The 15,988-nt window shown below is 45.5% G+C and overlaps 1 protein-coding gene across 1 annotated transcript in view; it reads right to left on the minus strand.

Annotated features, from left to right (window-relative positions):
- Positions 1 to 5,787: 5,787 nt before the first annotated feature.
- LOC116974688 (deleted in malignant brain tumors 1 protein-like) overlaps positions 5,788 to 15,988 on the minus strand; it is a 33,659-nt gene continuing 23,458 nt past the window's right edge. Inside the window, exons 11-14 of the mRNA XM_033023407.1 lie at positions 13,427 to 13,741; positions 11,149 to 11,193; positions 6,437 to 6,537; positions 5,788 to 5,874 (exon numbers count right to left, since the gene is read on the minus strand). Coding sequence (XP_032879298.1) covers positions 5,788 to 5,874; positions 6,437 to 6,537; positions 11,149 to 11,193; positions 13,427 to 13,741 — 548 coding nt within the window. The remainder of the gene's footprint in view (positions 5,875 to 6,436; positions 6,538 to 11,148; positions 11,194 to 13,426; positions 13,742 to 15,988) is intronic.

Consider the following 15,988-nt stretch of genomic DNA (forward strand, 5'->3'; position numbering starts at 1 on the left):
AAAAATAGATTTAATATAAAAACAAAGAACTGCAGATGCTGGTTACAGGCAGCATTTCCGGAGAACATGGATAGGTGACGTTTTGGGTTTGGACCGTTCTTCAGACGTTCAGGTCAAGTCGGGGTCTTTAGTTTAGTTTAGTTCAGTTTAGAGTCACATGTACTGAGATATAGTGCAAAGCTTTTGTTCAAAGCCTTCTTCAGAGATTGTAATATAATCCACAATAAGTCATACAAACATATGTACTCCTACTGGCAAATGTTAAATTGTAATCTTACTTTACTTCTACATAATTAAAAGTGTATGCAGCTCAAAATATCCTCCTCTGTTTCAATTCTGGGCAGAACAGTTAAACTGCAGATAGAGTGCAGCTGTCTCACAGCTTCAGGAACTGTTTGGGTTTCATTCGAACCTGTGGTGTGATCTGTGCAGTTTGCATGTTCTCCCAGGAAATACAAGGATATCACCTCATGACAAACACCTGCATGTTGACAGGTTAATTGGCCATTTCAAATTGCCAAAAGCAAATCAGTGAAGGTGCGAATGGAAAATAGGGCACAGAAATATGGTGTAATGGCATTGATAAGTTTGGACTGAAAAGTGGCATGGACACGATGAGCCTTGTGTTCAGTTTATTGTAATTCTACAGAGGTGCAGTGATGGGGGAGGGGGTGAGGGGGAGGGGTTGGAGTGCTGGAGTGCCCCTCCCTCTCAGAGTGGCCCACCCTGCCTTGCGAGTGCATTATGACGTCACTTGGATTTTTTTCCCAAAATGGGTGAGTTTGAAGAAATCGGGCTGTTTTTAAAATTTCAATGATTAATAACTTCAGAATATAGGTGGAAATGCGATGGGAAGATGTTTATCACCACCACGGGAAAAATGTGAGTAGGATGTGTGAAAATGGGAAGGCTGTGGCCTAGCGTTTGTAAGAAGATAGGAATTATCCAGAATGACACACACAGAGACGGCCACACACACATCGTGGGCACAAACAAGACGAAGACTTTTAGTTATATAGAGATTACATGTATCTGAATCTATTTGAGTTGTTTATTTGATTGTAGCACCTTGGACCAAAAAGTTATTGCAAAATGAATGGAAATGAATGCTGCTTGCCACAAACAGTGTTTCCAATGTAGTAGAGATAGATTTCATTCAACAGCGGTAAACAAAAACGTAGCTGGTAATAACGTGTTGTAAACAATTTTTCTGAGGTATCTCATAAAGCTGAATCAATTGGAATCGTTCAATTCATTGCAGCATCCTGCCCTGAAAATTGATGGTAAGATGAGTGGAAATGAATGCTGCTTGCCGTTGCCAGTCTTTCTAAAGCAGTAGTCATTGTTTACATTCTACGGCCATTAACTAAAATTACTTGCAAAACGTGTTGTAGAGTAACATTTCTGAAGTATCTCATGAATCATGGCAGTGGTCAGAGTTGACATTACGGACGGTTCATCTAGTGAGGCTATATGGAGCTGAGGGACAAGAAAGGGATGATCACCTTGTTGAGGGTGTACTACAGACCCCCCAATATTCCATGGGAATTAGAAGAGCAAATGTGCCAGGAGATTGCAGGCAGCTGCAAGTCTAATAATGCTGTCGTTGTAGGGGATTTTAATTTTCCCAACATTGACTGGGAATGTCATAGTGCGATAGGTTGAGACATTGTGGAATTTGTCAGATGTGTTCAGGAAAGTTTTCTCTGGCAATATTTTGAGGGCCGTACACAGGATAAGGCAACGCTTAATTTAGTCTTGGGAAAGTGGGAAAGTGAGGAGGGGGTGGGGGCAAGTGGATGAAGTATTCGTGGATGAGCCTTTAGGGATCAGCGACCACTGTTCTGTTAGGTTTTAGATAATCATGGATAGGGTCAGAACGGGCCCACGAGTTAAAATGCTAAATTGGTTCAAGGCCAACTTTGAGGATAAGAGACAGGAATTCGCTTGAGTTGATTGGGGTAGGTTGTTTGATGGAAAAGTAATGTCAGGAAAGTGGGGTGTTATTAAAAGTATGCTGACCAGAGGTCAGGACATGTACGTCCATGTTAGAATGAAGGTCAAGGTAATTAAACGCAAGGAAGCCTGGATGATGAGGGAAGTTGAGGTTTTGGTCAAGAGTAAGGAGGCATGGGACAGGTGTAGGCAGCTGGGATCCAGTGTATCCCTGCAGGAGTTTTGGGAACTAAGGAGTAAGCTAAAAAGGGAAATCAGAAGGATAAAAGGGAAACTGGAGAACGCTCTGACAGATAGCAATAAGGATAATCTCAACAGATTTTATAAGCACATAAAGGGGAAAAGGGTACGCAAAGAGAGTGGGACACCTCAGTAATCAAAGTGGTCAACTCTGCGTGGAGCCACAGGTGATGGGCATGGTCTTAAATGAGTGTTTATCCTGTGATTTTACCGTGGAGAAAGACGAGAGGACTGAGGAACATGTGATGGTCACTGGAAGTGTCTTGAGAGCAGTCAGTATTAAAATCAAAGTGGTGCTGAAGGTCCTGATGTGTATGAAGATAGACAAATTTCCCAGGTCAGATCAGATATATCTGAGGATACTGTGGGAAGCTAGAGAGGAAATTGCAGGAGCCCTCGTGGATATTTATACAGGCGAGGTGCCGGAAGACTGGTGGGTGGCAAATGTTGTTCCTCTATTTAAGAAGGGCTGCAAAGAAAAGGCTGGGAACAATGATGTTAACATCTGTGGTCGGAAAGTTACTGGAGAGTATTCTGAAGGATAGGATATACATGCACTTAGATGAACAAGGGCTGATTAGGGATAGTCAACATGTTAGGTGATTCTAATTCAGTAGCTATGCTACATTCCATTGCCTTTATTTCAGCAAACCTTCACAAAAACCTTTAGTTAACAGTCTAGTTGATATGATTAATGGTGCCAAATCAAACGGAAAAGTTTATTTGACAAACCCAGGAAAAGTTATTGCCCACCGTATGAAATAGCATTCTAGTAAAAACAAGCTGGAAGATCATGAACTGAGTGAAGGAAACTCTTTGGTCTGCCTGAAACTTGATGGCCTCCCAGCACAAGACGTCCTTCAGGGAATGCTGACAATTGGCTTCTTCCAAATCCCAGGAGGATGAGACAACTCCAATGAGGCACCAGATGGAATGGAATACTTTATTGTTGCACGTGACAAGGCCCAAATAAATTATTTGCTTGCATACCCAAGGTATATAAATAGTCACCACATAGGGTGACAAAGTACCCAGCTCCTCCTTTGTCCACAGCGGTTCCCCCAGGCCGGGTCCCCATTGCCTATTGTTCTCCCCCTCTCATCCCCATTGTCCATTGTTCTCCTCCCTCACTCCCCATTGTCCTCCCCCTCCCTCACGGCATTTCCCCCACGCTCTCATCGACCGCCGACCACGGGTGACCCGCGAGGCTTCGCAGCCGCCATGGGACTTCACCACCGCCGTGGCACCATCGCCGCCGATGCTTCAGCGCCGCCGGCAATGAGTCTCATTGTCCATACTTGTTCTCACCTAACACCCAGCTAACAGGCACAGGTTCTCCCCGAAGCCTGGTACACCCAATGGCAAGACTCTGTGCGTGAGGACCACCGTCTTGGGGCTAGGGTCCTTCTGCTGAGGGATATTGAGGGGCAAGGTCTGATGGGGACACCCTCAAACAAGGGAATGAATATCACCCCAGGGGACATGTGTGGTAAGGGTGTTTGTATGAAGATTAATGTGAACTGAACCATCCTACCACAACTAGAGAACAGTCCTGAACTACTATCTATCTCATGGGTGACCCTCGGACTATCTTTGATTGGACTTTACTGGCTTTACCTTCCACTAAATGTTATTCCCTTATCATGTATCTGTACACTGTAAATGGCTCGATTGTAATCATGTATTGTCTTTGCGCTGACTGGACAGCACACAATAAAAGATTTTCACTGTACCTCGGTAAACTGAGCTGATAAATTGAACACGACTGTACATTACATCAGTGAATGCATAGAGGCTCAGTTTATCTCAAGAGTTTTTGATTCGTTTTTGGTTTGTATATAATTTTTATTCTGAATAAAATTTAAGTGTGGAAAATAATTTTGGTGGCTGTAGGATGACTGAATGCTCAATGATTTGTCGAGTCCAGGAGTAGCGTTTTTAAACTTTTTATTCATCCACAATGTTATACGGCATCAGACCAATGCATTAAAATATCTGCAAATCTTAATTAAAAACTGAACATATCATAGCTAGCAAAACATAGAAACTATGGAACTGTAACTAAAGGACTAAAGACACTGGACTAACCCTCTTACAGTGTGCAGGAAGGAACTGCAGATGCTGGTTTAAACTGAAGATAGACACTATAAGGTGGAGTAACTCAGCAGGACAGGCAGCATTTATGGAGAAAAGGATTAGGTGATGTTTCGGGTCGAGACCCTTCTTCAGACTGAGTCAGGGGAAAGGGAACCAAGAGATATAGATGGTGATGTCGTGAGATATGGAACAAATGTAGAATTCAAAGTTATCTTGTTGAGTCTGTACTCATTCTCATCTATCAAACAGCTAACAATGGCTTGTTTTCTTTATCATCGTTCCTTTTTTTTGCATAGCTTTCATTCATTTGTTCTATATCTCTCTACATCACCGTCTACAACCAGTGCCAGATTTACCTATAGGCTTGATAGGCTGATGCCTAGGGCCTCAAAATCTAGGGGGTCTCCGGCCAAGGTGTATAATATTTTTGACCTTGTCATAGATTACATCTCTCATTTCCCTTTCCCCTCAATCTCAGTCTGAAGAAGAGTCTTGACCCGAAACGTCACCTATTCCTCTTTTAAAGAGATGATGTCTGACCCGCTGACTTACTCCAGCGTTTTGTGTCTACACTCTGACAGAACAGACACAGAATATACTGCTGAAAACCAAGCTTCCTTATCTATATGTTGGATGATTGATGCCCTTTGTATACAGCCATCCAGGATGAAAGCCATATCGGTTAAATTGCCTGTGGCCACTCACACCTGTGTGTACATCACAGAGACACAGCTTTTGCAGCCCCCTGTCCTATCAGGAACAACAGTCCTGGGTGCCTCACATCGTGTAACATGTAAGCTCTCACAGTGGCTGATACAAATATGAGGCACTCATACACAAACAGGCAGAGGATGGATGTATATTCATGTATAAATTCATTTGCAGGATAAATGACTCTAAAAATGTGCTTATTGTGGCCTTGACAAACATAAGGGTTAGCACTACACGCTACGAATCCCAGTTGTGGAGACACTGGTATCGCTGTCTCGTTGTAGGACATTGATCATCTATAAATCTGGATTTTTAACTTAAGTATTGTGGGTTTAAAAAATATATAAATTATGATGTTTTTATGTGATATACCATGATTTTATATATATTTATGATATTTGATATGCAATGCATTTTTAATATAATGTTGCCCCTTGTCTGGACCTTGAGTCCGTAATAAAGTTTATTATATTATTATTATATGGATATAGATCAAGTGCAGGCAAATGTGACTTCAAATTGCCAGAGATACAATGGGCCAAAGGGTGTGTACGTGTTCTGTACAGTTCTGTGGAAGTCGTTGTGGCCTTCACGAGTTACAGAGCGGGAGGCGAAAAGGCAGAGAGAGGAGTTGGATGCAGGCACTAGTGTGTGGGTGTGTGAAGCTGCTGCAGTGACACACCACTGGTGTGGAGGGGCAGGGGCTGGGGTTCCCTGTGGGACTCCAGCTCAGTTGTGGTGGGGACACCCTGCACTTTCAACGCCACGGGGTGTGGCCTCAGCTCAGGCGCCTCTCTTCCGCCTCCTCTCTGGGTTCACTTGGATGTCAAGGACACTGTTTCCTGGGATGGATGACAGCAGGGTATTAATCTGTGGATGATAAGAGCAAGGCAGATATATTTATACAGTTCATTCACTCTCAATCGGTCCCAATGTCCCACGGGGATATAGACATGGAATGGGTCACAGTCTGCATGGATTAAAGACACTCACCGTGTCTCAGAGAGAGTGAGTTAGAGAGGGACAGAGTGAGTGAGAGAGACTGCTAAAGAAACAGGGAGAAAGAGAGCGAGAGACAGAGTGAGAGTGGTAGAGGGCGATAGAGAGTCGGAGGAGGAGGAGAGAGAGAGAGAGAGAGAGAGAGAGAGAGAGAGAGAGTGGTAGAGGGCGATAGAGAGTCGGAGGAGAGAGAGAGAGAGTGGTAGAGGGCGATAGAGAGTCAGGGGAGAGAGGGCGATAGAGAGTCAGAGGGGGAGGGGGGAGTGAGAGGAGATAGAGAGATAGCTGTCCTAGGAGATGCTCTTTGCTTTCTCTTTCTCTGTTCTCTTTCCTTTTCTCTTTCGTTTTCTCCTTCTCTTTCTCTTTCTCTTTCTCTTTCTCTTTCTCTTCTTTCTTACTTTCCTCTCCTCGCCCAGTCAGGGAAGTTTCTCACCAGTTGCTCTAATGCCTCGGTGACCTCTGGATCGGATGGACAGAGCTCACTGCCAACCAGGGTGAACTCGATCATTCCAGCGACCCGTGTTTTCTGCAGGTCTGGGCAGACGGAAAGGATTTGTCATCACGGATTCTCCCAGCGCCAGTCACTTTTAACTCTATCTCTCCCCCTCTTCCATCTTGCCCAGTCCCATCACTCCGCAGCTCGGGGAAGCATTGCCCCAGCTATTTGCCTGGCCCATACCACATCATGTAGCAATGTTACAAAGTTTTGAGATTTTTAAAATCAAGTCTGCAATTTATCCCATCAGATAAAGCATAAAAGGAAGTTTAATTTGACACCTAATTCACTTTCATATCTTCAGTATTAAAAAGGTTATGGCCATTTTCATACTCGGAAATTGGCATCTTGTTCCCTATTGCTTTTCCCTCGACAACACAAAAGCTGTGATCGAGGACAGTCAAAAGCCCATAACTTTCTTAAAAATAAAGAGAACTGAATGAAATTTTCAGTTATTGTAGATTGAAGCATTCTGAAACAAATATAAAACATCTTATTTGGATGACCTGAAATTAAAGCATATCATTAGTCAATTACCTAATTGTAGTTAATTACAAAATTGACCATTGTGACAGAAATAGTAATAACACCCAGACTGCCTCAAAACTTTAATATTATTGTATTATATGCTGTAAGTCCGAAACAGATAGGTAAATAAATTACAATTTCTAGCAATAGACCAAGTCTTTATGGAGAAATCAGTTGCTAGCTGGTACATTGGCATATCATAATCAGTAGCATCATCATACTCCTCAGATTGTAACCAATAAGCAACTCTGTACACCATGTTTTTCCTCAACTTTTCAATTTTGGCATTGTAAACTACAAGTTTGTTCTCTTCAAACATGACATGCCTTTCTGCCCACTACTTTCCCATTAAGAATGTCCTGTAGATTCAATTTCTTAAGAAAAGGATATATTTTTTAAATAGCCTAAATATCCAAATAACAAACCCGTTCACATAAGAATTCACAATATAACGTGATTTTTATATCTCACTGTCATGAATTTATGCCAGATGGAAGGAATTTAATGTTTAATTCCCATACATTAATACAGAGACATCCACTCAATATAAACAAGATTATCATTTTTTTGCACAATACTTGGAACTAAAACTGCTATCTATCTATCTATCTATCTATCTATCTATCTATCTATCTATCTATCTATCTATCTATCTATCTATCTATCTATCTATCTATCTATCTATCTATCTATCTATCTATCTATCTATCTATCTATCTATCTATCTATCTATCTATCTATCTATCTATCTATCTATCTATCTATCTATCTATCTATCTATCTATCTATCTATCTATTTCTGCCTGATTCGTTGCTACGCCCACACCAGACGCAGAATCGTCGAGATTTTTGCCATTTCGGTAGAGATTTCACTTTTCATTCCAAGTATCCACTCCTTATTAAATTTCGTTGTGTTTATGTACACATTTAAAAATAAAATCCTTTCCCCCCCCCCCCAAATATCAAAAGAAAACTGGCTTCTCACCCATAGAATGTTGCTGAACGTTCCATCGTGTGATGTCACAATGCCAAATGCTCACAGATTTCCAATCGGAATGGATCCATTTACATATGCCTTTGCAGCAGCCCCAGCACCAGCACCAGCCCCAGCCCCTCCCCCCCACCCTGTGTCGAAGCGCGTCATCACGTGTGTGGGAATAGAGAAAGAGGATTGGGGGTGAAAGGGAATGGGGAACAGATGGACTGTCCCTTCCCCTCCCCCTTCCACTCTCCTTCTCCACTATTTTCCCTCTCTCTCCCTCACCCCTCTCCCCCTCCCTCCACACTCTTACCCTTCCCTCCGCTACCCCATCCCTCCCCCACACCTCTCTCCCCCTCCCCCATCCCTCTCTCCCCCTCTCCATCTCCCTCTCCTCACCCCTCTCCCTCTCCTTCCCCTCCTCCTCCCACCCCCATCCCTCTCTCCCCACCCCCCTTCCCTCCCCCACCCCCTTCCCTCTCTCCCACACCCCCCGCCCCCCTTCCCTCCCCCACCCCTTTCCCTCTCTCCCCACCCCTCTCCCCCTCCCTCCACACTCTTACCCCTCCCTCCCCAACCCCATCTCCCTCCTCCCCTCGCTCCCCATCCCTCGCTCCCCATCCCTCCCTCCCCATCCCTCTATCCCCTCCCCCTTCCCTCTCTCCATCTCCCTCTCCTCACCCCTCTCCCTCTCTTCCTCCTCCCACCCCCATCCCTCTTTCCCCCACCCCCCTTCCCTCCCCCACCCCATTCCCTCTCCCACCCCCTTCCCACTCTCCCACACCCCCCATACCTCCCCCCTCTCTCCTCACCTCCCCCACCCCTCTCTACTTCCCCACTCTCTCTCTCCTCACCCCTCTCCCTCTCCCATCCCTCTCTCCCCCACCCCCCTTCCCTCTCTACCCCACCCCCTTCCCTCTCTCCCCCCGCCCCCTTCCCCTACCCCTCTGTCCCTCTTCCACCACTCCCCCCTACCCCTCCTTACCCACTTCCACTTCTCTTCCCCTCTCTCTTGCACCACTCCCCGCTACCCCTCTCCCACCCCCCTACCCCTCTCTCCCGCTTCCTGCCCTCCCCACTCCCCTCCCCTTCCCATCCCCCTCTCACTCCCCCTACCCCGCTCTGCTCTCCCTCCCAAATCTCTCCCATTTCCTCCTCCCCCTCTCCCCTCCCTCCCCTCTTCTCACCCTCCCCTCTTCACCCCCGTCTCCCCCTCCCCCCACCTGTGTATTTGGGGGGTGGTTAGTGTGCGTGTGATGCCGCATCCCCGCCCATTTAATCTAATTATTAAATTGTCTCGCGATTAAAAAAAAAAACGGGAACGGATGTCCGATTCATTTTATCTTCAGCAGCTAGCAGCCCAAGGAAATCCGCCTCCAACTGGCAGTAGAAAGCTGGATTTCTGCCACTTACCTCCCCATTCTTCCACTTATCTCCCCCCACCCCCCCAACCATCTCCCTCCCCACCCCTCTCCCCCCCCCTCCTCAAAGGCGCCAAAATCGCGCACATGGCCAGTGGCAGAACTGCAGCTCCGCTGAAGGTAAGTTTTGTAACATCGCTAATCATATGGATTTAAGAGAGAGTTGGATAGAGCTCTAGGGGGGCTAGTGGAATCAAGAGATATGGGGAGAAGGCAGGCACGGGTTATTGATTGAGGACGATCAGCCATGATCACAATGAATGGCGGTGCTGGCTCGATGGGGCGAATGGCCTCCTCCTGCACCTATTTTCTATGTTTCTATGATGGCACCTACCTCCCCCTTCCCCACTCTCTGCCATCCGCCCCCTTCCCTCCATCCCCACCCATTTTATGCAAGGGTTCCATTTCGTCCTGGACTCTGCCCATGTTGCACAATTCCCCAGCTCCCTCCCCCTGCGCCTTTCGTACTGAACCAAGTGTTGGGAGGTTCTTGCGCTCAAACCCCCCTTGTCCAAACCTTTCATACAGAACAGATCAGTGCAGAAACAAAGGCAGTTCCGCCCAGCGTGTCCCTGCTGATCGAACTAATATCACCTATCCGCACGTTTTCAATATCCTTCAATTGTCTGCTTATCCATGTGCCTAACTAAAAGCTTCTTAAACACCCACCATCATGTCTGCCTCCACCACCACCCATGGCAGTGCGTTCCAGGCACCCAACACTCTGTGTGAAAAAATAACTTGCACTCTAAATCTTACCTGAAAGATATGCCTCTTGACTTTAGTATTTCCAACCCGAGAAAAAAAGATTCTGAATGTCTACCTATCGAAGGGTCTCATAATTTTATATATTTACAGGTCTCACGTCAACCGCCAATGCTCCAGAGAAAACAACCCATCAGTCAGAGCATCAGTCTGGTAAACGTCTTCCGTACCCTCTCCAAAACCTCCACCTCCTTCCTGAAATGGTGCGACCAGAACTGCATCTTTTCTCACCTCCAGCTCTTCTTCACCCACCCCCCTCCCACTCCAATCTTCTCCTTTCAGTCTGAAGATGGGACCCGACCCAAAATGTACCTATCCTTTTTCTCCAGATGCTGCCCGATCCGGTGAGTTGCTCCAGAACTTTGTATCCATCTTTGGTATAAACCAACAACTGTATTGCTTTGTTTCGACTCCAAATGCAGCCCAACCAACTTGCCCCATCTCCACTGGTCTCACCTGCCCGCGCGCGCTTGGCCCATAACTCTCTAAACCTATCCTATACATGTACGGTTATCCAGAGGGTGGACAAACGTGGATTGTTTTTTCTGGAACGTTGGAGGTTGAGGGGAGACTTGATAGACTAAAAAAATGATAGGCCTAGATAGGGTGGACAGTCAGAACCTTTTTCCCAGGATGGAAATGTCAAGCATTAGATGGCATTGCTATAAGGTGAGAGGGGGAAAGTTCATTGGAGATGTGCGGGGCAGATGTTTTACACAGAGGGTGGTGGGGGCCTGGAACGCATTGCCAAGGATGGTGGTGGAGGAAGAGAAGATAGCGGTGTTCAAGAGGCCTTCTGATAGGCACATGGAGGGGCAGGGAAGACAGAGATGTGGATCATGTACAGGAAAAGGTGATCAGTGTAACTTGGCATCATGCTCGTCACAAACATTGTGGATCAAAAGGCCAGTTCTTGTGCTGAACTCTTCTATATTCTATGTGTTTCTCCCACCTACCTGTGTCCGTGAGGCAGCGTTTCTGAGCCAAGTTCCTGATGCGTCCTGAAAGGAAGAGAGAGGAGAGTCGTCAGAGCCGCGTCCGTGACCTTTCGCAGCGTCTGCCCCAGGCTGAGGTCGACGGGCAGCCCCTTGCTCCACGCTGGGCAATTTCAGATAATCTGCCGCTCCAGTCTGTGTCGGAATCAGGTGGTCACGAGGGGAATAGATAGGTTGAATGTACAAGAAAGAACTGCAGATGCTGGTTTAAATCGAAGATAGACACCAAATACTGGAGTAACTAAGCGGGACAAGCAGCATCTCTGGAGACCCTTCAACGGACTGAGAGTCAGGGGAGTCTCTGTACCGCCCACTCCCCTGAGATCAGTCTGAAGAAGGGTCTCGACCCGAAACATCACCCATTCCTTCTCTCCAGAGATGCTGCCTGGCCTGCTGAGTAAATCCAGCATTTTATCCAGCAAATCCAGTGTCTATCTTGGGGTGAATGTACAAAGTTTTTTTCCCAGGGTATGTGAATCAAGGGCATAGATTTGAGTTCATAAATTCATGTTCTTGGAGCAGAACTAGGCCATTCAGCCCATCAAGTGTACTCCGCCATTCAATTATGGCTGATTAATTTTCCTCTCTCATCCCCATTCTCCTGCATTCTCCCCTTAATCCCAGATATCCTCACTAATAAAGAATCTGTCAAATTCCGTGTTAAAAATATCCTCGGACTTGTCCTCCACAGCCGTCTGTGGCAATGAATTCCACAGATTCCCCACCATCTGACCAGAGAAATTCTTCCTCATTTATGTGGAAAAGGGAAAGGTTTAATACCAACCTGAAAGGCAACTTTCACATATCTACGTGTGGGGTTTATGGAGGAAGCTGCCAGAGGAAGTGTTTGAGGCAGGCACAATAACAACATTAAAAAGGCACTGGGACAGAAACAGATATAAATGGATTAGAGGGATTGGGGCCAATTGCAGTCAAAAGGCACTAACTTAGATGAGACACCTTAGTCAGCATGGCCAAGATGGGGTAGCGGGGCTGTTCCTGTGCTTTGGTACTCTAATGTTCTTGAGAGTTGTCCATTTAGGACCTTGCCCACATAAGGTTATGTGATAGAAGCAGAATTAGGCCATTCGGCCCTTCAAGTCTACTCTGCCATTCAATCATGGCAGAGCTATCTCTCCCTCTCATACCCATTCTCCTCCCTTCACCCCATAACCCCTGACATCCTTTTAATCAATAATCCATCTATCTTTACGTTAAAAATATCCATTGACTTGGCCTCCACTGCCTTCTGTGACAAAGAATTTCACAGGTTCACTATCTTCTGACTAAAGAAATTCCTCCTCAACTGACCTACAGTCATAGACTCTCCCACTAATGGAATCAACCTCTCCACATCCGCTCTATCCAAGCCTTTCACTATTCAGTAAGTTTCAATGAGGTCCTCACTCATCCTTCTAAGCTCCAGTGAGTACAGGTCCAGTGCTGTTAAACGCTCATCTCTGGTTCCACACATGAATCACCCCTTTGGTTCCTAAGGCACAGAACCTTTTCCTAGCTGCCCTCTGGTTCCTGACAAAGAAATTATTGGTATACTCCTTTATCCAACTTGTGAAGTTCTCTCTTAAGTACCACTTCAATGTTCCTCCAGAGACTTCCTTGATTCGAGTTGCCAGTATATGGACTGATAGGGTCAGTTGGAGAAACAAGCAAGAACAAGCCTGAGATAAGTCACAGAAAGTACCGAGTGAAAGGGGAGGGTGAGTGTGTAGAATGACTTGGTGCCAGGAGTGAAAGAGGAGTGGATTAGACAGGGTGGGATATTAATAGTTGAGGAAATTTCATATTGCTCCACTTTGTCACCCATCAGCATCTGCGCTTCGGAGAAAACACTCCACATTCATCCACAATTTCCATGTAACAAATTACTCTTTATTGGATGCATCATCCTCAACAAGCACTTGTTCACCTACGCTATCCCTGTACATCAATGCCCCTGAGGGTCCTGCCATTTACAGTTTACTTCCCGAGTGCATTTGGTCTCTTGCAATGCATCACTTCGTCCTTGTACATTTAAGCTCCATCTGCCATTTCTCTGCTCTAATACACAACTAATCTATATCGCGCAGCATCCATTCACAACCTCCCTCACTGCCCACAACTTCATCTCATTTTCATGTTGTCTTTATTTATGGATAACAACTCTTTCTGTTTCATGTTAAAATTCCTGACACGAGCATGAAAACCCACTCAAGGAGGGACCAGCCCCACCCACACTCACCTGAGCATGAGACTTCAGCGTACTTTCCGTGTGTGCAGTTATTCACCTGCCATCGTTTGGCAGGACACTGGTCGAGGGCAGGCTCTGTCCCGTTACAATTCACCCCATCCAGCCAGATGTTCCCAGTGGCCTCTCCGTTAGAGACAGCAGTTGTTACTAACCGGGCCGTCCCACAGTTCAACACCCTGCAGACCACGTTCCCCGCATTGATATCCCAGCTCGTGCCACAGACGGTGACCCAGGTGGAGTTATGATAGACCTCCACTCTCCCGGAGCACATGTTGCTCCCATTCACCAGACGGACGGGAACCGGACCTGCAACAGAGGGGGTGAAAGAGCTAATAGTCAAATCTAAAATGGAGTCGGTCTTTTACAAAAGCATGGACTAGTAGAACAAAAAAATGCCTCAGTGCCAAGTCTGAATGACATTGCAAATTATATGGAACACAATATGTAGAACAGATTGTCTTTTCAATACAGACATTAAGATGGCAGCCTGCGTAATAACATGTGCTTCTTTTCAAGGCTATAAAGAAGCCAAGATTGAAAAAAATAGCTGACGCTCCAGATAAGTAATAACTTGTTATTGGATCAGCTTGATGTTGACCCAGCTTTCCTATATTCTGAAAGGTTGCAGAATCTTTCAGACTTGGTAGGAGTATCTTACTGATAAGAAAAATGTATAATTGTGCTAACTTTCCTCTGTTCTATGAGTGGAGCCCGAGAAGCACTGAGCAACGTTTTGTGTTCATTGCAATATTTGCCACTCCAATCTGACGAATCACTTAAAGATTGCCATGGTTTACCTTTAACAGTGTCGTTGCTATCTACTTTTTAAGAAATGAAGTTTGACATTTGGCGTAGTCGGCAGGATCTCGCTGGGACCAGCAAAACAGATGACTAAGAGGGTGCAGTTGATCATGATCTGAAGGGGAGAAAACTGAGCTCTACTCGGACCCTTTGAGTCCGTTCTCCCGAAGAAGCTCCCGGTAAAAATCTTTCTGTCTGAGGTTGATCCTGTTCCAGAAGCAGATCTAGAAGCAGACAGTGAAGGTGAGACCACTTGTATAAAGGTTTGGCTTGTGTATTGGGAATGAGTAAAGGATTGGACACGGCAGACTACAAAGTTTTTGTCACTAATGTGTATTGGAAAGACAAGGTGTCTTGAAAAGAAGTGTATTGAAAAGGCAATGCGTCTTGAAGAGACAGTGTTTTGAAAAGACTGTAGTGAACTTGCTGCCTGAGAGAGAGAGAGAGAGAGAGAATAACCAGATTGATCTTAACAGACTGCAAAGGGTTGTTACTAATGTAAAGAATTGGCCTTAACAGGCTGAAAAAGTTTGTTACAATTTGTGTATTAAGAAGTGATTTGAAGATTAGATAGACATAGAAATATTTTGGATAAGAGTGACGGAAAGACGGCTGTACAACACATGTGTTATTTGTTTCATAAGAACAACAAGGATTATAGAATATTTAATTATAAATTGACCAAACGTTTAGATATTGTGTCTTGGCCAGTAGAAGAATATGGAATCATAGAAACATAGAAAATAGGTGGAGGAGGCCATTTGGCCCTTCGAGCCAGCACCGCCATTCATTGAGATCATGGCTGATCGTCCCCTATCAATAACCCGTGCCTGCCTTCTTCCCATATCCCTTGACTCCACTATCCCCTAGAGCTCTATCTAACTCTCTCTTAAATCCATCCAGAGACTAGGCCTCCACTGCCCTCTGTGGCAGGGAATTCCATAAATTCACAACTCTCTGGGTGAAAAAGTTTTTTCTCACCTCAGTCTTAAATGACCTCCCCTTTATTCCAAGACTGTGGCCCCTAGTTCTGGACTCGCCCAACATTGGTAACATTTTTCCGCATCTAGTTTGTCCAGTCCTTTTATAATTGTATATGTTTCTATAAGATATCCCCTCATCCTTCTAAACTACAGTGAATACAAGCCCAGTCTTTTCAATCTTTCCTCATATGACAGTCCCGCAATCCCAGGGATCAATCTCGTGAACCTACGCTGCACTGCCTCAATCACAAGGATGTTCTTCCTCAAATTAGGGGACCAAAACTGTACACAATACTCCAGATGTGGTCTCACCAGAGCCCTATACAACTGCAGAAGAACCTCTTTACTCCTATACTGAAATCCTCTTGTTATGAAGGCCAACATTCCATTAGCTTTCTTCACTGCCTGCTGTACCTGCACGCCAACTTTCAGTGACCGGTGTACAAGGACACCCAGGTCTCGCTGTACCTCCCCCTTACCTAACCCCATTGAGATAATAATCTGCCCCCTTGTTTTTGCCGATAAGTGGATAACCTCACATTTATCTATCTTATACTGCATCTGCCACGCATCTGCCCACTCACTCAACCTGTCGAGGTCACTCTGCAACCTCCTAACATCCTCTTCACAGTTCACACTGCCACCCAGCTTTGTGTCATCCGCAAACTTGCTAGTGTTGCTCCTAATTCCCTCTTCCAAATCATTAATATCTATTTTTTATAAACAGTTGCGGCCCCAACACCGAGCCTTGCGGCACTCCACTCGCCAC

The sequence above is a fragment of the Amblyraja radiata genome, chromosome 6 (genome assembly GCF_010909765.2).
Source record: "Amblyraja radiata isolate CabotCenter1 chromosome 6, sAmbRad1.1.pri, whole genome shotgun sequence".
Classification (NCBI taxonomy): Eukaryota; Metazoa; Chordata; class Chondrichthyes; order Rajiformes; family Rajidae; genus Amblyraja; species Amblyraja radiata.